Below are 22,139 nucleotides of genomic sequence, written 5' to 3'. Positions count from 1 at the left end.
ACATCTGCATCAACAGCTGGTATTTCAATGCTTTTTGTTGTAGCCATTCTAGCAGGTGTGAAATGGCACCTCATTTATTTGCAATGATAACTAATGATGATGGTTATGAGTATCTTCTCATGTGAACTGTGGCTGTCCATATAGCACTTTCAGAAAATGGTCATTTTTAATTGGATCATTTGTCTTCCTATTTATTGAATTGAATGAGTTCCTTATATGGGCTAGATATTAATCCCTTATGAGATACATGATTGGTAAATCATGTTCTCCCATTGTATGAGTTCTACTTCTCATTTTCTTTGTTTTTTCACAGTCTTGAGGTCTTTTATTTTCTTTACGTTTATCATGCCATGAATTTTCTTTTCACTTTTTTTTTTTTTAAGATTTTATTTATTTATTTGACAGAGATCACAAGTAGGCAGAGAGGCAGACAGAGAGAGAGAGAGGAGGAAGCAGGCTCCCTGCTGAGCAGAGAGCCCGATGCGGGACTCGATCCCAGGACCCTGAGATCATGACCTGAGCCGAAGGCAGTGGCTTAACCCACTGAGCCACCCAGGCACCCTTCTTTTCACTTTCTTGATGCTGTTATTTGAAACACAGAAGTTTTTAATGTTGATGAAGTTCAATTTATTGTTTCTTTTATTGCTTATGTTTTTGGCATTGTATCTAAAAACCCATTGCCCAACTCAAGGTCACAAAAATTTACTCCTATACTTTCTCCTAAGTGTTTTACAGTATTAGTTTCTTAATTTAGGTCTATGATCCATTTGGGTATTTTGTTTGTTTTAAGTTGATTGATTGATTATTGATTGATTTAAGAAATGTCTACACCTAATGTGGGGCTTAAGCTCACGACTCCATGATCAAGAGTTACATGCTTGGGGCACCTGGGGGGCTCAGTGCGTTTAGCCTCTGCCTTCGGCTCTGGTCATGATCTCAAGGTCCCGGGATTGAGCCCCGCATTGGGCTCTCTGCTCAGTGGGGAGTCTGCTTCCCACTCCCCTCTTCCTGGCTCTCTGCCTGCTTGTGGTCTCTCTCTCTCTCTGTCAAATAAATAAATAAAATCTAAAAAAAAAAAGAGAGAGAGAGAGTTACATGCTCTACTAAGTGAGCCAGCCAGGCACCCCTCTATGATCCATATTGAGTGAATTTTTGTATGTGGTGTGAGGCCAGGTTTCAACTTCATCCTTTTACATCTAAATTTACATTTGTCCCTGTGTCATTTGCTGAAAAGATCATTGAATTGTCTTGGCATCCTTGTTAAAAATCAATAAATATGATCGTTTATTTCTAGACTCTCAATTCTTTTTTATCAATCAATTATGTCTATCCTTAAGTAAGTACTGTGCAGTCTTGACTATTGTATATTTGAATTTTTAGTTTATTCTTTGGAATATAAATGTATATTGAAAGCATTATTTTAAACTTTCAAGTTTTTAAAAAAATTTTTTTAGATTTTATTTATTCATTTATTTTAGAGAGAGAGAGACTGAGTGTGGTGGGGGTGGGGGGCGTGGGGTGGTGGTGAGAAGCAGAGGAAGAGGAACAGGCAGACTGTGCTGAGCACGGAGCCTGATGTGGGGCTTGATCCCACAACCTCAAAATCATGACCTGAGCCAAAATCAAGAGTCAGGCACTTAACCATCTAAGCCACCCAGGTGCCTCTAAACTTTCAAGTTTTTAGAGACTTAAGCTTTAGTATTCTGTTTTATGACATGTGGTCATTTAAGGCTTAATTTGCAGTTTCATTGCACTTTAGCTTAAAAAAAATAAAGGTAAGAATTTCATAAAGTACACTGCTCCATTTGTAATTATTAGGCTTATGAATTATAATATTTAGAATTGCCCTGTCCAGCACAGTAACCACTAGCCACATGTGACTATGGAGCAACTCAAAATGTGACTAATGTAACTAAGGAACTGAATTTTAAAATTTCACTTGACATTTTCATCACCCTCAAAAATTTCCTCATGCCCAGTTGCTATCAATTTCCATTCCACCCTGTGGCAGGCAATCTGCTTTTTGTTCTCAATAGATTTGCCTATTCTGGACATTTCATAATAATGGAATCATACAGTTTGCAGCCTTTTGAATCTGGTTTCTTTCATTTAACATAGTATTTTGAGGTTCATTCATACTGTAGTATGTATCCAGGCTTAGTTCCTTTTTATTGTTGAATAGTGGTCCATTATATGGATATACCGCATTGTATTTCTCCATTTACCCATTCATGGACATTTGGGTTGTGTCAATTTTATGAAATTTTAATTAATTTAAAATGTAAATACTGAAGCCAGTAAAATAGCTCTCCTTCAACCACAATTTTATTGCATTGGGAAGACTACATTTCTCTTGAACCTCTGAAAATTTAATGTACGAATTGAGATGTGCTGTAAGTGTAAGTGTAAAATACACACTGAATTCTGCAGACTTAATAATAGGCTTAAAAACATAAAGTAAAAAATTGAAAGACGGAAGAAGGAACAGAGACTATCAAGATAAATTTGAAAGATTAACAGAAATCACAAAATAGATCTGACTCTTGATTTTGGTTCAGGTCCTGATCTCAGAGTGATGAGATCAAGCCCGAGTCGGCTCTACGTTCAATGCAGAGTCGGCTTGAGGTCCTCTCTCTCTGTCTCCCTTTGTGCCTCCCCCGGCTCATGGGCTCTCTCTCTCAAATAAATAAATAAATAAATAAATAAACAAAATCTAAAAAAAAGTGACAGAAATCACAAAGGAAAAGATTAATAGACATCACAAAGGTTAAATTTCTGCCACTTGAAAAACTTCTTAAAATTAAAAAGGTACAGGGCGCCTGGATGGCCCAGTGGGTTAAGCCTCTGCCTTTGGCTCGGGTCATGATCTCACGGTCCTGGGATCGAGTCCCGCATCAGACTCTCTGCTTGGCGAGGAGCCTGCTTCCTCCTCTCTCTCTGCCTGCCTCTGCCTACTTGTGATCTCTCTCTGTCAAATAAATAAATAAAAACTTAAATAAAATTCCGGAAAAGTCATCCTCAGGCTGAATCCCACTGGGGCAAGATTGCAGATTTTGAATACACAGGAGTTGCTACCCTATCACAAACACTGATGTCAATTTTATCTTTATATCTCTAAATATTTTATCTACATTTAATTTTTACTTAATTTATTTAATCTAATTTGTTTTAGTTATTTAATTTATAATGTATATTTATAAAATCTAATTATTATATATGATATTATAGTATATATTATATAATTACTGCATATTGTATATTATAATATTACATTATATATTATGTATTATTGTAATTATAATTATAATTATTATGATTATATAACTTATAATTATATAAGATCATATAATTATACTATGATTATATAATTTTTTCTGTTAATATAGTATATTGTATATACTATATTAATATTTATTGATGGATTTGATTACATTTTATCTTTACTTCTGTTTTTCCTGATTATAAAAGAATGACCTTCTGGTTGTTAGAAATTCAAACTGAGGGGGTACCTGACTCAGTTGGTAGAGTGTCCAACTCTTGATCTCTTGGCTAGTGAGTTCGAGTCCCACCCTGGGTGTAGAGAGATTTCTTTAAAAATTCAAATTAGGAAAATATATAACTTAGGGAAATTCCTTATTGTGACACAAATTCCTTCCATATTTTTTCCTGTGCTTTACAAATGTATAGTAATCTAAAACAGATAGTCTGAATTTTTTGTTTAATTTGTATCAATACAAGATCATAATCATATTTGTAATGACTTTTTCCTCCACTAGGTATGTTTTATATATCTTGCCATGTTTATGCATAAGGTTCTAACTCATCCTTTTTCTTTTGATTTTTTTAAAGATTTTATTTATTTATTTGACAGAGAGAGACACAGGAGAAAGGGAACACGAACAGGGGGAGTGGGAGAGGAAGAAGCAGGCTTCCCGCCACCGAGCAGGGAGCCTGATGCAGGCTCGATCCCAGGACCCTGGGATCACCACCTGAGTGGAAGGCAGACACTTAATGACTGAGCCACCCACACACCCTTAACTCATTGTTTTTTTAAAGACATACATAATATTTCATTGGTGGATGAAATGCACTCTGGAGACCATTTTCTGTGAGAGAAACTCCCACAAGTGCACTTATTAGGTAAATGGATGAGAATATTTTAAATTTTAATAGATAATTTCCAAATTGTCCTTCAGAAAAGAGTGTAGGGATCTGGGTACATTTGGTAGTAAATTACGTTTGCATTCCACTACGTGTATGAAGATGCTTGTTTATCCACATCATCACCAACACTGAATGTTATCAAGCCAGTTAAATCTTTGCAACCAGCGTAATGGGGACACGCACGCACACACGCGCACACACACGGGCACACACACGGGCATGGGTGTGTGTGCACACTTCAGCCATCTGCTTCCTCAGTGACCTGTTGTTTAGCATCCTTTATTTTTCTGTTGGGTTCACTTTAAAGACCTCTGTGTATATCAGAGAAATCAGTCATCTGTCCTATGTGTTGCAATCGTTTTTCTCATTTGTCTTTGTCTTCTGACATTTATGGTGGCAATGCAGGGAGTGGCTGGCGCACGGGGTCTGAAGGCCAACTCCAGCTTCATCGCCAACAGACGAGCCAAATGACCATAGTTTCGTTACTCAACCTCTTGCTCCATGTCTGTAAACTGAAGAATCAGAACAACACTTAGCTCATGAGGTTGTTACAAGAATGAAATGAGTGTAGGCATATAAAGTGTTCATCCTAGCACTTGCGTGAAATAAGCACTAAAGTCGTATATACCATTATTATTATTATTATTATGCATTCCAATAGTTTTAATTTTATGCAGTCAAATTTATTGATCCTTTATGGTTTCTGGATTTCCTGTCATATTTATAAAGGCTTTTCTCCCTCTAAGATTAGAAAAATATTTGGGGCACCTGGGTGGTTCAGCGGGTTAAACAGTGGACTCTTGGTTTCAGCTCAAGTCATGAACTCAGGGTTGAGAGTTTGTGTCCCACTTTGGGCTCATGATTAGTGTGGAGTCTTCTTGTCCCCCTCTGTCTCCCTCTGCCTTCTCCCCACTCTCTCTCAAATAAATAAATAAAATCTTTTTAAAAAAAGAAAGAAAATTATTCATCAAGCGTGCGATTGAAAGGAGTCTTCGGAAATCCATTCACAATATGAATTCCCCTCCCCCATTTTACTCTCTTGTAAATTAATTTGGCTGTTCGCATACAGGATTTTTTTCCCCAGAAAGATAATTTAATTTTACTTAAAATGGAGGCTAAAAGTCCAAAATCAAGGTGTCAGTCGGGCTTGCTCCCACCCAAAGGCTCTAGAGAAGAATCCTTCCTTACTTCTTGTATCATCCAGTGGATGCTGGCAATCTTTGGCTTTCTTTGATTTGGGATGGCTAAGTCCGATCTCTGCCTCTGTCTTTGCATGGCCATCTTACCTCTGTGCGTCTAAGTCCCTGTTACCTGCCCCCTCCCCAGTTTTATTGAGAAATACTTGACATACCTCCCTGTATAAGTTCAAGGCATATGACACGATGGCTTGATTTATATACCTTGGGAGATGACCACCACAATAGGCTCAGCTAACAGCCATCCTTCCGGTGCAGTCTGTCTTGGTCTCTGTGGTGCAAGGGGGTGTTTCAGACATACCCCATGGTCTCGAATCCTCTCGGCGGTGTCTTACTCTTGAATAATTGTTAGCTGTTCTTCTTGGGAGAGGGTGTGAAGTCGGGAACAACCTAGATCACCATCTTGGGGACAGCACAGCTCAGGAGTTTTTTAAAGGGGAGCCCTGTTGTATTCAGCATGTATGCAATGACCAAGTCGGGTCGTCTTTACAGTGTCTTGGTTTGGGGAATAGACTATGCTCACTTTGCAATTTTATGTCCAAAAGGTGGGCCTGGCAGGTCATACAGCCCATCCCCCCTTCATAAACTAAGCAACTTGTACTTGTCAAAAGTGCCAGCTCCGTGCCGAGTCCCCGCCCTGAAGGACTTCACAGTCCAATGAGAGAACAGAAAAGTCATCAGAGGGAAGGTGTCATCAAAGGCCTTATGTTAGAAATAACATCCCTGATGGAAGAAAAAGCTCATTGTGTCAATACCAAGGAGGGGAGCAGAGGACATTTCAAACAGTGGGGACAAGATGTTCAGTCACTACTCTACAAATCTGTGTCTGCCTCTAATGGATCGGACTCTCTTGCTACCCCCTCCACAAAGGCATAGAGAACAGGAGGATAACCTGTAGCACTGGAAAGAGGTGAAAGATGGAGAATAGCTAGAGGCCAGATCCCAGAGCTTCAGACTCAGACCTCTGTCCCAGTTACAGCCTTAGGAAAGCGGCTTCCCTCCTCTGGGGCTCACTTAGCTCGTCCCTAATGTGCAGCCTCAGCTCATGTCCTTAGGCAGCTATGGAAATCCTTTAAGATTACACATGTGTAAAAATTCTGTCCCATACAATGTAAATATTTGACACCCTCAGGGTACTTTGAGCTGCAAATTAATAACTGGAGTGGTTCCTACTGAGGGGACTTCGCTGTGGGTTCAGCCTGTCTGCATTCCCCAGGGCTCCCACACCTGCTGCCCGCAGAGGGGACAGCTTCCAGCGGGGTCCCAACTCCCTGTCCACAGTCTGCCCTGGTCTCCTGAGTCTTGATTCCTGCCTCTCCTAGTCTTGTTGTTGACCCAGGTCAGGACTCCAATGCCCTTTAACCCTGACAAAGATACCCCACAGGAAGGTCGAGCCTCCTCACCTGCTAGGTTGTTCGTAGCGGGATGGGAATCTGCGCCCCCACTCCAGGTACCTACTGTGTTCTTTTGGCCTTGTTTTCCCCAGGCATTGGCACAGGCGCCTTCCTGTCACTGGCAATTCTACCATCTGCTTATGAATAAGAGCTATAGGCATAGAGGCAGGTCAGATGCACATCACCCAGCCAGACCTCAACTCCTCCCCATGCTGCGAGAGCCCAGAGAAGTGCATCATTCTAGAGATCTGAAGACCACTGCAGGGCACAGCACCCCACAATCCTAGTCCTGTGCAGAGAGCACAGAAAGGCGGCTGGCCTGCCGAGGGTCCCTAATGGGAATTAGGGAAACCTGTGTTCCATTTTCAGCACTGTCTAGTTATGGGAACTTGGACAAGTCCCTTCTTTGCTCTGGTCTTCAGTTTCTCCATTTATAAAATAAGAAGGCAGGCCACTGGGCTGTCCGGTTGGCAGAGGGACATGTGCATGGTTTGAGGTTGAATGCCTTTAGGTGGAGCTGACACTTCCCAGTGAGAAGCATTTGCCCCCACTTTTACCGTTGAAGGCACCTGAATTTGTGTTCTTTGCTGCTCCGCAATCCTGGCTCTTGGGAAAGGAGCCAACAGCTCCTGGGCTTTTGGGCACCACTATTTAAGAGGCAGAACACTGCGCTGGCCGACAAAGGGAAGAGGTAAATACAGAACCAGATCAGGCTAGGTTACCTCACCTTTTGGAGGTCAACTTTGACCTAAGATGCAAACACTGAAGCAGTCACTGGGTTTCCCAAAGCCTGTGGTCCTCATGGCAACAAGAAATCTTTCATGCTTTTCTCCCACACTTACTAAGAGGCTGGCCTGGCTTCACAGCACCTGTTCAGAAGGACACAGTACCACAGAGGGTCCCCACCTGGTTTAGTGCTCGGCTGTCACCATCTTGAAATTCTCAATAATTTTGAACTTGGGATCCCATATGTCCATTCTGTACTGGGCCCTACAAATTACTGTGGGTTACATTATACCCATTTGGCAACCTTTTATCATGTGTCTATGAGCCCCTCCCATTAGGGTACTGGTTTCTAAGACAGACTCCATGATTACCAGAGGAAGAACATTCTGAAGGATTCTTCTTATCCTTCAAGGTCCAGCTGAGATGGCATTGAAGTCCATGAGGTCTCCTCTGACCTCCCCAATGGAGGTTTTCCTACTTTCCCACTTTATTCATATCTCACATGGCACCCATCACTCTCTACAATTGATCACAAACTCCCTGTTGGAATTAGTCATTTCCACAGTACGCCCTCTGTGCTCTGACTTGCCCCCAGTGGATGGATGCTCACTTAGTAAGTGTTTGCTGACTGACTGGAGAGCAAACAGAGCTATCTACTCAGTACAGAGTACGGGGAACTGGGGGAACTGCATACAGTGGGTGCTCAATCAATGTGCTGACTCATGCTCTGAGCAGGCCTGGTGGTTACATCCCGTGGCCAGGCCCTCCCCCAAGGCAAGAAGTCCCATGGACAATCACTGTCTCCTTTTCCTACATAGTGAGGCTATAGAGCCCACGAGGTCCAGAGTGGGACTTCTCAGATACAGTGTCTCCTGGTACAGAGGTGGAGGCTAATTATCCTCCAAAGTGCCTGCGGGCGTAATTATATTAAAAACCCCAGACACTTGCAAAGCACTTCAAAGTCTGCAAGCCATTTTCATAAACATTATCCTTAAACTGTCCTATAAGTCAGGACAAACACTTCAACACCAGTGATGTGGTGGCTGTTTTAACATTTTTTTTCTTTTACTACTCATTGTTCATTCTCTTTTATTGTTCGCTGAGGCTCATTGAGGAAAAATTTAAAAATACAGAGAAAGCAAAAAGGGAGAGAATACTAGAGAGGACACCGTTCCCATTTAGTCCATAGCTTCTCAGATGCACCTAAAAATCGGATAATGCTAGCACTGTTTTGTGATCATGTGATGCCCGTTTTTCATAGGTGGCTAGCCGAGGTCCCCCGTCCCATAGTGAGGGAGGGACAGTGCTGAAGCCTGACTCCAGGGATTATCAGAGACCACTATTCTTATCCTGGAACCCGGCTGCTGCTCCAATTCCAAAGGGGCCAGAGAGACTGAATGCCCCTCTATTTGATGGCCGTAGGAAAGGAACCCCAGCAACAAAGTGATTGCTCTATTGGGCTGAGGGGAAAAGACATCACAAGTGTCCAGGCGCCCCACCATTCACCAGGGGTGAGGCTGGGCGGGGCCTAGGCTGCAGAGCTGGACTTTGTCTTGCAGTAAACAGCCCCAGGGATGACCGGGGTCGGCTTTCGGGCAGGGGGCCCAGAGGAAGCAGGTGCTGGGTGGCAGGATCAAGCCCGCATACGACTGACCCCAGAGAGCAACTGGATATCTGTTTGGTAGCCTTGAACAGTCCGTGCCCTTTGTATTTTTAGAAAGGGAGTGAGGGCACAGCAGTGACCCAGCGGCTGCCTCACTGCCCTGGGGCATTGCCCCAGGCTCTGAAAGGGTCCTTCTAAGATGGGTCCGGGCCAGCGGCTCGGGGCAGGGATAGCCGGCCTGCCTGTCTTTCCCCCTGCCATCCCTCCCTTCCTCCTTCCTCTTGTCTTCCTCCTTGCCCCAGCACACACTACTGCTGTGTCAGGCACCAGAGGAAAGATTTCCTCAGCGATCTGGCCTTCCAAAGCTAAGCAGAAGCTCACAGAACAGCACACTGTTTAAGAGTTAGAGCTCTCTGGCCTCAGACAGACCTGGGTTCAAATCTGGGCTCCGATCTCTCAAGCTATGTGACTCCATGCGACTTAGTCCCTCGGAGAGTATGCTTCTCCCATAAGGTTTCTATGAGAAGGGAGAAAATGCTTAGAAACACTCAGAAGAGTGACTGGAACACGGTGAGTTATGAACAGATGCAGCTCTTAGGAGAGAGGCCATAAATCTGGGAAACTTCTGGAATTTGGGCTGTTTAATCTGTTCAGCACCCACAGTGGATCTAGATCTAGAGAATGCCTGAGGGCGGGATGAGAACCGGCCTGGACCCACTGGACGTTTTTCCTAAGGGTTTGACAGAGTTTGACTGAAGTTCTTTCCTTCCATGTCTGTAGACCGGACCAGGAGCTAGGTCATCACAATGAGGAAGGAGGCGGGGATCCTCTCGTTCTCCAAAGAAGGAAGCTGGAGAAACAGGGAGGTGGCACAACTGGCCCCAGGCCACGGAAAGAAGAAATGTCAGCCAGGCTCCATTCTGAGCCAAGCTCAAAGCCAACCATTTGCTCAACCTCCACTTCCCCAGCCCCCAGCCCCTGGTGTCCGAGCTGTCGCTGAGAGTGCAGGAGCTGGGAATGGTGAGAATGTGTGATGTTGGCTTCTCCCTTCTACATTCAGATCTTGAGGATGGAAGGGAGAGCAGGTGTGAGAAGTCAGGCGGGGTCTGTTGCACCTGCAGGGCCTGAGCGGCAGAGCGGGGCTTCCTGGGGGGCTCGGGCTGCAGGTCTCCCAAAAGGCTGGGAGACCTCTTTGGACTGGCTGAAGCTATCTGGGTGCAGTGACGCAGGGCTGGCAGACCCCTGACGGTGGATCCCACCCTGGCTGGGGTCCCTAGGGTTCTGCTCTGGGGACTCCTGTCTTTATGCTGATCCCATCTGCCTCTGGGGCTGTAGGGAGTGTAACAGCATCGTTCCTTGCGAGCAGCTGTTCTCATCTATGCCAGGACCCAGGCACTGCAACCACAGGGACAGCAGACACGCACGCGCGCACGCCCGCGCGCACAAACATAGGGTGTACGCTAAAGTTGTAGGGAGGACAGAGAGGGGTCAGGAATCGACATGCCCATATAAGGGGCTCCAAAGAAGAGAGAGACCTGTGGAGCACAATTCACCATGCTTCTGCCTCTCAAGCCCCACTGAATGAAGACAGGGGTGACAAGAGCATCATTTGTTCATTCGACACGCGGGGCTAGGTGCCAGGCTTGGGACACAGCTGGGAACAAGGCAGATTGAGTCCTCATTCCCATGACGTTGATCTGCTGGCGTGGGATTGAAAAGGTCTTTTTATCTCCTGGCTTCCCTGCCATCGCCCCCCACCCCACCCCACACCGCCTTTATTACACTTTACTCTCTGCTAAGCCCTGTCATTTTAGGGATTAGGAGAACAGGGATACAGGGAAGACAGGGATCTCTGCTGTGTCCTAGATGCCTGGCACATGATAGGGGCTGAAAACATGTTTGTTGAACGGAACTGAGTAGGAATCTTGGCAGGCTCTCCCGGCAGGCCTGGGTGGGGTGGGAAAGGCACCACCTTCCCTTTTCCCACCTCGATGTCAGATAGGATCTGCTTCATGAGGTCTCCTCACCTGGACTGTCGCCAGATTGTGGGCACAGCTTTTACTGCTTCTGACTCTAATCGCCTGAAAGCCCAAGGAAATCATCCTCACTTTTGGGAAGCTCCTCATCTAGTGGGGACAGGGGCGCCTGGGTGGCTCTGTCGATTCAGCGTCTGCCTTCAGTTCAGGTCATGATCCCAGGGTCCTGGGATGGAGCCCCAAGTCAGGCTCCTTGCTCAGTGGGAAGGCTGCTTCTCCCTTCTACCTCTGCCCCTCTCCCTGTTTGTGCGTGCTCTCTCTCTCTCTCAAATAAATAAATAAAACCTTTCTAAAAAGTGTATAATCTAGTGGGGACCTTAAAAACGCACACACAGGGACGCCTGGGTGGCTCAGTTGGTTGGGCGACTGCCTTCGGCTCAGGTCATGATCCCAGCGTCCTGGGATCAAGTCTCACATCGGGCTCCTTGCTCCGCAGGGAGCCTGCTTCTCCCTCTGCCTCCATCTGCCTGTGCCTGCTCTCTCTCTGTCTCTCTCTCTCTCTCTCTGACAAATAAATAAGATCTTTAAAAAACAAAAACAAAAACACATGCACACTATCATGTGGAATAGTGATATTTTGCTCTAGGATTCATGATTCTGAAAGCCATTTTCACTTACCTGTGTTTAGGCTTCCCATCCGGATATAGGACCTACCACAAAATCCAAGGTTCTACAAGACCAGGAAAGGCTCAATAAATGTTACTGAGTGAAGACATAAAGGGAACTTAAGGGTAAACGTATCAGACTCTTATAAACGGGCTCAGGAGGAACAGCGACTGGGCAGCAGTGGGCGCTGGGTAACAGTGGGCGCTGGGTAGCCAGGAGCCGCCAGATATGCCAGCTGCCGGCGTGAAGGACAGTGGAAAGATCTAAATATGTTATGTCTACATACTTCAGTGTCCACTCTTGAGAGGTTTATAGGGCCAGTGCTGCCAGAGACTGCTGCTGTAGGTAAGCACCTAGACTCCAGAACCTGCCTGGGTTCAAATCCCAGCTCTGATACTTAACGGCTCAGTGAGCCCGGGGAAAGTCACTGAATCATTCCGAGTCTCAATTTTTTCCTCTGTAAAACAGGTACTATTAAAAGAATTCAGTGGCAGGGGTGCCTGGGTGGCTCAGTTGGTTAGGCATATGCCTTTGGCTCAGACATGGTCTCGGGGTCGTGGAATCAAGTCCCACATCCAGCTCCCTGCTTGGCAGGGAATCTGCTTCTCCCTCTGGCCCTCCACCTGCTTGTGTGCTCTCTCTCTGTCTCTCTCTCAAATAAATAAAAATAAAATCCTTTTTTTTTTTTTTTTTTTTAAAAGAGTTCAGTGACAGAATCAGTACCGGAGGGTCCAGCACTGAGCTTAGAAGACTGTAAAGATATTTGGTAACACGGTGTAGACCAGTGGTCATCCAGCCTGAGCTCGAGGGGGGAAATCCCTTGAAAATACAGATTGCTGGGTTCTGCCCCCAAGTTTCTGATTCAGTCGGTCTGGACTGGACCCCAAGAATTTGCATTTGTCGCTTTAGGATTTTGACCATAGGACCATCCTGTATGTAGTGTCTGGAGACTCTGGGCAGGAGACCTCGGGGAGCCTCAATGACTTCACCTGTAAAACGGAACTGTTCCCACCCACATCGCAGGGGTCATGTCTGGCCCACAGCATTATCGTTATTATTGCTCACATTTCAGCTCGATTTGTTGGCCCTTGAAAGATGAAGAGGCGTACAGGGAGTAGAGAGGGGCGGGGTAAGGCTGGGGAATGCTGCGGAGAACCCCAAAGTCAAAGTAGGGCCTAGAGCAAATGTCTGGAAGCCCCAGAGCAAGGTGCTAATTCAGGAAGTACTCTCGTCGAGGGTATTGGGAGAGTGCAGAAAAATTCTTTGGAAATTTCTATGTGGCAAAGCCATGATTAACTTTGGACCCTAACTGAGATGACAGTGTTTCCTGAAAGCCACTGACAAGGTGACCTCTTACTAAGAAAGAGCAAACAGGTCACATGGGGTTCCTAACACAACCTCTGTGCCTTCCTGTCCCTCCCCGCACACTCTCTTCCTTTTATATATAGCCCCCTTTTATTAGAAAGCAACCCTGTCACCTCCTGAACTCATAAATCTGCGCTTGGGCTCCCAGCCGCTGGCAGGTGGAGCTAGCCTGGCGCTCCTTGAGCTATTTTCTGGAGGGGGGCCCTGGTGGTAAACAGTGGTACTGCAGAGCCAGGGGCGACATGGCGGGTGGCGTGGGGGGAGCTCTGCCCACGTGGCCAGTATTTGGGCTCTAAAGCCCGGGTTCGCAGCCTGGGCCAAGGGCTGGAGCTTCTCAGCAAGCCTGCGCCCAAGGCTTGGAGGAGATTTCTGGGTCAGTTGGGTATTATTATTATTACCGGAATAGCACGCAAAAGACGCCCCACCAGAGGTGGTTTAAGAGACTGTTGATTTTTAAGTGTGAGAGCCACTGCTCTTGGTGCAGGACGCCCTCGATCAGAGCGCTTGCCCCAGACCGAGGCCTCAGGGGTCTGAACTTTTGCAGTTTTGGCCTGAATATCAGTGGCAGCTTCCAATCTGAGTCATTCACTCCCTGAGGCCAGATACCAGCCCAGGGGAAAGGGCTCTCCCTGGATTGGGGGTTTTCTTTTAAAGGCAGATTCACTGTCCAAACACTTACTCCTTTGCCCTCCCTGCCCAGAAGTTACTGTGCATGAAATCCCACCCTCAAGAAGCCTTTCTTTTTACCTTTTAGGAAAAAAGGAACCAAACTCTTTCAAATAAAAAATTCAGTATTATCATCCTTTATTGTGCATCGAATACAGGCAAGTCACGGAGCTAGGCCCTGGGGAGACCCATACCTAAGATGAAATCCCTACAGTAAAGTAGGTGGCCAGAGGAGCCATCTAGAAAGGTCTAAACAAACCCTAGGCCAGTACGGAGCAAGCCAGCTTTTGTCCACGGTCTGGGTAGAGCGTGCCCAGCGACAGGTTCTAGAAGGGAGGGGAAGCTTGGGTGGAGAGGGCATGGGAAAGAAAGGCCTTACGTCCCAGAGCTAAGCAGGAGCAGGCCGGGAAGGGTGGGGTGCGTTCAGGGAACAGTGAGTAATATGGTGTGGCCCAGGGCTGCTGAACATCATTGTGCCTGGCACCAGCAGGCCGGCCAAGTGAGCGGTCATAAGTAAGGGTTAGCTCTCTGCCCCCTACTGGGGCTGGGAGGAGGAGCAGGCCACCAGGCTAGAGAGAGGGGTAGAGGGAGGCGAGTGGCCAGGGCCTGCCCCACTGAGTCCCAGCAGAGACCCGAGAGACCCAGTGGAGGTGGGCTGGTCTGAGAATTCCCCTCCCCGATGGATGGGCCTGGGGCAGCTGGCAGGTGAGGCTCCTCTGGGTGAGGACAGAGGTTGCCAAGTGGGCAGAGAGAGGCATTTCAAAGACTTTAGGGGCAGCTAGGAAGAAGAGTGATGCCTTCCTTCGAAATTTGGGCTGGAACAGGCCCTGAGTCACAACATATTATTGAAAACGCCTCTAGGCCCACAGGTGCAAGTGTAAGCCTCTCCCACCTCCTATCTGACTCCCAGTTTCAAAGCCCACTCACCCACTTTATCTCGCTGATGTTAAAATTGTTGAAAAGACAGCAGCTTTGTGCTAAACAGGGAAGACATGACTCCCATTCCATAGAGGGAGAAGCTCCCCCTTTGTTTTAACCACTGGCCTTGTTAGGGTGAACATTCGTTTTTGTCTTAAATTCATTATTATTTGTTCAATAGTTCAAATATGCAAATGGTTCAAAATTCAAAAGGTATGGGTACAAATCTCTCTCTCTCAACCCTACCTTCCCCCCCTGCCTGGGTCACCTCTTGCCAGTTTGAACCCAAGCCTTTTGACTTCTGCTGCACTGGGCCAAGGCTCAGGGACACTGCGGGTTCAAGAAAGCTGAAAGGCAAGTCTCACTTGCTAACAGTGCTCTACCTCCTCTTAGCAAGTATGCATATGTATCCTTAGGGACAAGTTGTCTTCTTTCTTCTTCATACACATCTTTTATCTTTCCAACCTAAACTCCTTGGAGGTAGGGAGTATGCCTTCAACTTCTGGGAGCTGGTGGAGTAAAGATTCACAGTATGGGGTCTGGCACATAGAAAACGGGGACACAAACCGTACTGTGTGACCTTGTGCAAGTTACTTTGGCTCTCTGAGCTTCCAGTTTTCAACTACACCGATCATGCCCTCACCAGCTTCCTGGGGTTCTCATGAGGACTCAATAAGATGACTCAGGTCCCACGTTCAGCCTTCTGCCAGGCGCGAGGTAAGCTCTCTGTCAGTGGAAACAACTAGGGTCCCCTGGGGAACTGAGTTTGTGCACAGTTAAGACGGACCCGAGGCACTCTCTCAAATTTAATTCTGACAGAGGATTAGGGATCTTGGGCATCTAATTTAAAGCAAACTGGCGTAGTCGGCCACCCCAAGCCAAATGTTTACGCAGATCATTCTTCCTGGGCCGGCATCTGCTCTTTCCCAAACCAGCCTTCTAGCTCATTCCCACCTGCTTTTCAGGAGAGGCCTGGCCTTTCTGGACAGTCAGTCCTTTTGAGACCAAAAGAAGGGCCAATGGGCAAGGGCTCCTCTGGGCCTCTTTTGTCTGTAGCATTAAGTACGAGCGGATACACAAGGAGATGAGACACGCATATGGCTTTTCTCAGGGCTGACACTAATGACTCACTGGCTGGTCACCAGTGCCCTTGAGCTGCCTGGGGCAAAGTGACTCATTGGCTGCCTCTGGGCCTTGCTCCACAGCTGCCTGACCTTTCCCTCTCTCTCGGGGAACGTCCTCAACCCCTGAGACTCTCCGACTGGGGGCTTCCCCACTCCTACATCACTCCGGGTTCAGAGGGACCCAGGAAATTGCGTATTCTAACCCTCCTCATCTCACTGATGGAAAAAAGCCACCCCATGGTGGTGATTGGCTTGCTCATACCTCCAACTTGTAGTAGCACCAGGATTTGAACCCTGGGCCAGGGTGCCCTCTGTGATACTCTCCTGGTTGCCACAAGGCCCTACCTCCCGGCCAGCTCCTTCCCTGCCTCAGGCTCCAGGTCCCAAACATTCCATGGCTTTGTGGTGGGACAGTTACTTACCCCTTTGAAATCTTGTTTCTGTGAAAGGACAGAATGATCTCTTGGAGCCTGTGGTCCCCACTGACCATAACGCCAATGAACAATGTAAAAGTTTGTTTACTTTTCTGTTAAAACAGGCTTTCCTTTCCTATCCAACTCAAGTTTTGTAAAGAAACAAAAAGATAGGTCAACAAGGATGAAGGGACCCATAATTGTCTGGCAGAACAATGGAGCGAGCGGTCGGTGACTTCCAGGGCTAGAATCCACACCAGCCCCAGGAGCTGGACCTGGCAAAACAAGAAGGATAGTCCGAGTGGAAACAAGAGGGGAGGACAAGGAAGAGAGAGGATGTGATTGTGCTAAGGCAGGCCCAGGAGGTGGGCAAACTGGGAAAATTATGGAGTGGATCTGGGCTGTCCCCCAAGCCTCCCTGCTCCATCCCACCTGGGTCAGCAAATCCATGTCCTCTTGGTGCCCAGACCCCCGTGGTGCTCCAGCATGGGACTCTACATCTAACCCCATCTGTCCCCACACCCACCCCTGTTCCAACTTCCTACCAACCCCCATTCTCCTGGCGTTCAGGTGTCATCGGCCTGATTTTAATGGGGTGCCTTTCCCACAGGTATCTGCATTTTAAGCAGGGATTTTGTAATCTCTGGTTCGGTCTGCTGCATAATTTTCCCAGTTTGCCCACCTCCTGGGCCTGTCCTCAGGTTGAGTGGGGTGGGCTGGAATAAGACAGAAGATACTGAGGGTCACTAAAAGTCACTGAGAATTTTCAGACTGAAGGAAAACATGAGAAGAGCTTGGAGTTTTCTCTTTTCTTTGGGAAGAAACAAAGATAGAATGAGTTCTGTCTCCCCATAGCCTCCCCAGCTCCAGAGATGGGATTTTCCTCTTCTGTAATAGAGGCGGAAACTGAGGCCCAAAGTGCCAAGCCTCGAGGCAGAACTGGGCCCCAAGGCCAGGAGCCCTAACCCCCAGGCCCTGGCCCGGTGCTAAGGAGCCAGAGGAATGGGGCCAGGAGCTCGGTGGAGGTAATGCGGGGCTCGGGGCAGCCCGGCCTCGGAGGTTGCAGCAGGGGGCCAGGGGCTGCTTGGGGAGGGGGCTAGGGCTAGGGCCAGAGGACTGAGGAGGCAAGAGCCAGGGATTCCCAAGTCCCAAGAAATATAATGACTCACGCTGGGTGGCTCTGCAGGCCAGCCCAGCCCACATTCCCGGGTCTTTGTTCCCAGCCAGCCAAGGCCCAGCCTTAAAGGGCCAGCTCCTCGGGCCTGGCCAGGCCGCCCTGCACCGCCCCCACCCTCTTCTTTAACCCTGACCCTTCGCGGGGTTGCTCCTGGACTCCGGGCTGTGGGAAAAAAGGGTGGCGTCCCGCAGGATTCGGGGGTTCATCCAGTTGAATCCTCAAACTGTAAGGGAGGGCCGTCAGGTCATTTCATACATTCCTCTGCCTCTGCACCTGAACCAGCCAAGAAGGATTAAGAAAAACCTTGTCCTGCTTTTTAAAGATGTTACCTTGAGGGGACCCTTTTCAAAGCAACTTTTCCAGAGTCTCAAAGCAACTCCCCTCTCACACCACCCCTCAGGCTGCAGCTTGGGCTACAGGTCCCTCTGGGGGGCGGGGGTGGGGAGTGGGGGAGGGGACACTCTGTGCTTCCCCCACCCCACCCCACCCCACCCCCTCCCACCCGGGCCCTACCAGTATTGGTCTTTCCTTGAGCTCTCATTTCACACACGTGTTTGGTGACTTTGGGGTTAGCCCATCCAGACTTGTGAACCCGGCTCCCCGTTCTGGGCCCCCGAGGGCTCCGGGCTCCGGGCGGGTCCCGCGCTGCCCGCAGATTCCTCAGGGGAGAAACACCGTCCCGGCGCCGGCGCTGCCGGGGTGCCTCCAGGAACTTCTTTGGACCTCGTACGCCACCATGTGGACACTCTGGGGATCGGGAGCCTTCTGGGGCTTCAAGGGGGCAGACGTGCCCACTGCCACCCGACCAGACACTGGAAAAGCATCCTTAGGTAGAAAGTAGCCCGGAATTAGCACACATCAAAATAAAAGCAGGTTAGAGGGGGAAAGATAGGCCCGCACCCTCCTCTGCTCACTGTGACTCATACATCCTCTGTGAAATGGCTTTCTTAGAGCCATTTAACCACAGAAGCCTCGCAGCTCTGTGAAAACTTAGAGATAGCAGTATTTTTTGTTAAGGCTTGGGGAGATCTTTGTGTCCCCGAGTAAACCACTCCTTTTACCCCCCAACCCCTCACCCACTTTTTGGGCAAAGCTCAGAACACAGCACTAGATCCGTGTTGGGTTTAAGCTTTTGTCCTCTGTGTTCATAGGCAATTTTAAAAGAAGTGGGTCTCCCCTGAGGCTTTCACAGTAATTTTGAAGTTTCTCAGATCTCAGACTGAGAGCCGGCTGCGGAGGGAACAGAAAGTGCAAAGCTTGTGGCTACTGGGCACCCTGGAGGGTAGGATAAGGAGAGGAGGAGTAGACATGGCCCAGGAAAATCCATGGGCTGGGAAGGCGCACTCGCAGTTTTTCCCCAGTCAGAAGCACTTTGAGCAGTGGAGAGGCCTGGGGACTGCTCCACAGACTCTGTCACTTAGTAAGTGTCTTTTGTACCCTGAACAGATCTGTACCAAATGGGCCAGAGCCACAGGCTGTAGCTTTGAGTCCTGGTCTTGGCATCCCTGGTCCTAATCAACCAGGCCAGCTGGCTCCAGACAAGTCCAGCATCCAGAAGGAGCTTCCAGAATCCTCTGAGACCTGCCCCATCCACCCAACTACCCATCCATCCACCCCCCCACACACACACCCACACACTCAATATATCACCTCCGTGGTCATCTGCGGGGTCAGTTTCCCTACCTCCAGTCTGTGACATCTTCCTAACCCCCCCTTTCCTCTCCTCTCTCGTTTGCTCTGGTTCAGTTCCTTGTCACCGGGACCCCAAATCAGACCATAATCTTTCAATGGGTTTCCCTGCTTCCGGGCCCTCCCAGGCCAACCCACCCTGGGTACCACTCCTGAATTAACTTTCCGAAAACATACCCAAGTTCTCGTGGTGACCACAGATTGCCTGCAGCAACCCATCTGAATTTCTGGGCCCAACCCTGAGGCCCTGTCCGTATGTTCTGGCTCGTTACTCCATCTTTCAGAGTGGGTGACATCTTGGGAACATGAGCTTTATTTTTCAAAGTCAAATCAAGGGTAAATTATGTGTCAATAAATCCTAGCAAAAAAATTATTTTAAAAATTAAATGAGGCTCTTTTCACTAGTACGCATTGCCATGCATGTCCATACACACAGCCAGACATGTATTCTGACGAGCACAGCTGTGGCCTCAGCACCCTTGGCCACAGAGTTGAGTGGGACCCAGGTACAGCTCATGACCCATGTGCTAAGCCCTGCACCCTCCCTTGGGGCCACAGCATTATGTGAGCAGAGGTGCCATTACCATTCCACGGGAGCCTCAGAGCTCCTCCTGTCGTTTTCGAGATGCCTTCCTCTCAGAGGGAAAGAGAGGGGCCCAAGTGCCGGCTCGGACAAAATAGACAATGAAATGACGGTGCGACATCTCAGAAGCAGCTGAGAACTCACCACCGCCCCTCGCCCTTCCTCAGATAGAAGTGGGGAGACCCTTGGGGACCATAAATGACAACGTATCATCATTTCAAAGGTCCTTAAGGGCTTTCTAGTCCAACTCCTCACTCTTTCAGGCCGCAGAACTGAGCAGGCTGTTACTTGTCTTCAGCTTCCCACCCAGTTAGAGAAAGCTTGAGAACCTCTCTCCTCCTTCCAGTCTCTCAGTGGCTTCCCTGCGGGAGAGTCCCGGGTCAGCCTGCGCTTTCTCTGTTACAGCCTGGGAACCCCAACCCCCGGAGGAGCCAGCCCATCAACCTGAACCACTATGCCACCAAGAAGAGCATGGCAGAGAGCATGCTGGACGTGGCCCTCTTCATGTCCAACGCCACGCGGCTCAAAGCGGTGCTGGAGCAGGGACCGGCCTCCCACTACTACACCGCCCTCGTCACCCTCATCAGCGTTTCTCTGCTCCTGCAGGTGGCCATTGGAATCCTCCTCGTGGTCATTGGTGAGGATCCCAGGCCTGGAGGGGGCCTCAGGGCCCTCTAGTGGGAAGAAAATCCCCGACTGCCTCCCTGAGCCTCCCCTACTCTGGCACGCCAACATCTCAACCATTGGCTAAGCTGGTAGTAGCCCTCCACAGCTAACACCCAGCTAACAATTCCTACACAGTGAGAGCAGGTCCCTGTCCTGCCTCCTGGTCTTCCACATAGTGGTCCCTCCACGATACCTGCTAAACGACTCTCTTCCCTTACTTGTGGCAGAGGTCCTTATGGCCTTTAGTGTGAGCGTGTGTCCCACTTATAAGACCCAGTGGAAGTTTCCAAATCCCAGTGAGGGGGGAAGGAGGCACAGCCCAATGCCTACCACCTCCCTTGCTTTTTGCCACACGGATCTCCACGGTGCCAGACTTTCTCTGGCCTCTAGTGGATGCTGCGGGAGAGGTTTTGGGCTGTGAACTCACACTGACCCTTAGCTCTCCACTTGGTCCGCAGCACGTTGGAACCTCAATGAGGTAGGAAAGCAGGGCCAGGTTAACCAGCTCAACAACACGGCCACCAGCCTGGTCGCCATCACGGTCGTCATCAATGTCTTCATTACGGCCTTCGGGGTACACAAGACAGGCTCCCTGGCTGCCAGGACCTCAAGGAACCCTCTCTGAACACAGCCTTGGGACCCAGGTGAGAGAGGAGGAGAGGTTCCCCCGGGTCCAAGAGTTCCAAATGACCCTTCTCCCGGCTCTGGGGATTTGGGGTAAGAGTGAGATCCTTTCAAGGACCAGGGAAAAGATAGATCTGAGGCAGGAGGGGGTCTGAGAGCACTTGGATTGGGGCCCAGAAAGGCCCCTCCTGCTGCTAACAGGGGAATCTTCCTCAGTGGTCAAGCTGGGGTTTTTCTAGAGCCTGGGATGGATGGGAGGCAGTGTGGTTAGTGCTTGGCTCTGCCCCTCTGGCAAGAGGAAAGATGCCGTATAGGATCCCTCTCTGGCACTGCCCAGCAGTCCCTGTTGCTCAAACTGGGGTCAATGGCCCAACAGCAACACCAGCTGGAAGGTTGCGGGACACATGGGATCTCCAGCCCCACTTCAGATCTCCTGAATGAGCGCCTGTGTTTGGAAAAGTTTGCTAGGGGAATTGTGTGCACAGTAAATCTGAGGACCGCTGGTCTGGCCTGCCCTCCTCACCGTCTCGTCTCTGCTTCCCCCTACAGGTCCTAGGTCTGGAACAGCTTCCGCCTCTCCTACCCACTCTGCTAGGCTGAGGGGCCCTTTCCATAGCCCCTGGGAGAGCTTGAGAAGGGCAATGGAGGTGCCCTTCCTCCCCACCAAGAGCATCTGAATAAAGATGTGCTCTTTCACTGGTCTGAGTGAATCCCATCTTGGGCTGGAGTCCTGAGCTCAGAATGGGGTACTGCCGACCTTTCTTTCTGGTAGTATCTCCTGCACCTGAGGCGTGTCTACCTAAGGCCAAGCCCGCCCGGCTTCAGGACTTCTTACTCCACCTCATTCCTTTGCTCCATCCTATCCATTCCCTCTGCTCCAGGCCAAGTTCTCCCCTTTTGTAAAATGGAATGATCTCTATCTATAAAGTTTTCTGTAAATGCACTCTGAGTCAATCTTTATGCCTCTGGGCTAGTCTCTGGATGCCCTCTCCAGCTGTGTTCTGGTAAGGGCTCTACTCCCTCTTCTCTGGGTCCTACTCTGAGTCAGATTTTCTGGCCCCACATACCTTGGGCTAATTACCATCTGCTACATCAATGGCAGATTACTTAGTTCTGGATTGATCCATGTTTATGCACAATCCTTTTTGAAAACCTGTTATAGCTTTCAAATTAGCACCTTCCCTTAGGC

The 22,139-nt window shown here is 48.6% G+C and overlaps 1 protein-coding gene across 4 annotated transcripts in view; it reads left to right on the top strand.

Moving 5' to 3' along the window:
- Window positions 1-21,893, top strand: part of NINJ2 (ninjurin 2) — a 78,453-nt gene extending 56,560 nt beyond the window's left edge. For all 4 annotated transcript variants that reach the window (XM_082738136.1, XM_082738138.1, XM_082738137.1 and 1 more), the window contains 3 exons: window positions 20,066-20,297; window positions 20,785-20,970; window positions 21,500-21,893. In XM_082738136.1, coding sequence (XP_082594262.1) covers window positions 20,066-20,297; window positions 20,785-20,951 — 399 coding nt within the window. In that variant the 3' untranslated portion in view covers window positions 20,952-20,970; window positions 21,500-21,893. The remainder of the gene's footprint in view (window positions 1-20,065; window positions 20,298-20,784; window positions 20,971-21,499) is intronic.
- Window positions 21,894-22,139: the final 246 nt, after the last annotated feature.

The sequence above is a fragment of the Mustela nivalis genome (genome assembly GCF_964662115.1).
Source record: "Mustela nivalis genome assembly, chromosome: 7".
NCBI classification, from domain to species: domain Eukaryota; kingdom Metazoa; phylum Chordata; class Mammalia; order Carnivora; family Mustelidae; genus Mustela; species Mustela nivalis.
Note: the sequence above shows the minus strand (reverse complement) of the source record. Positions and strands in the feature narration are given on the sequence as shown.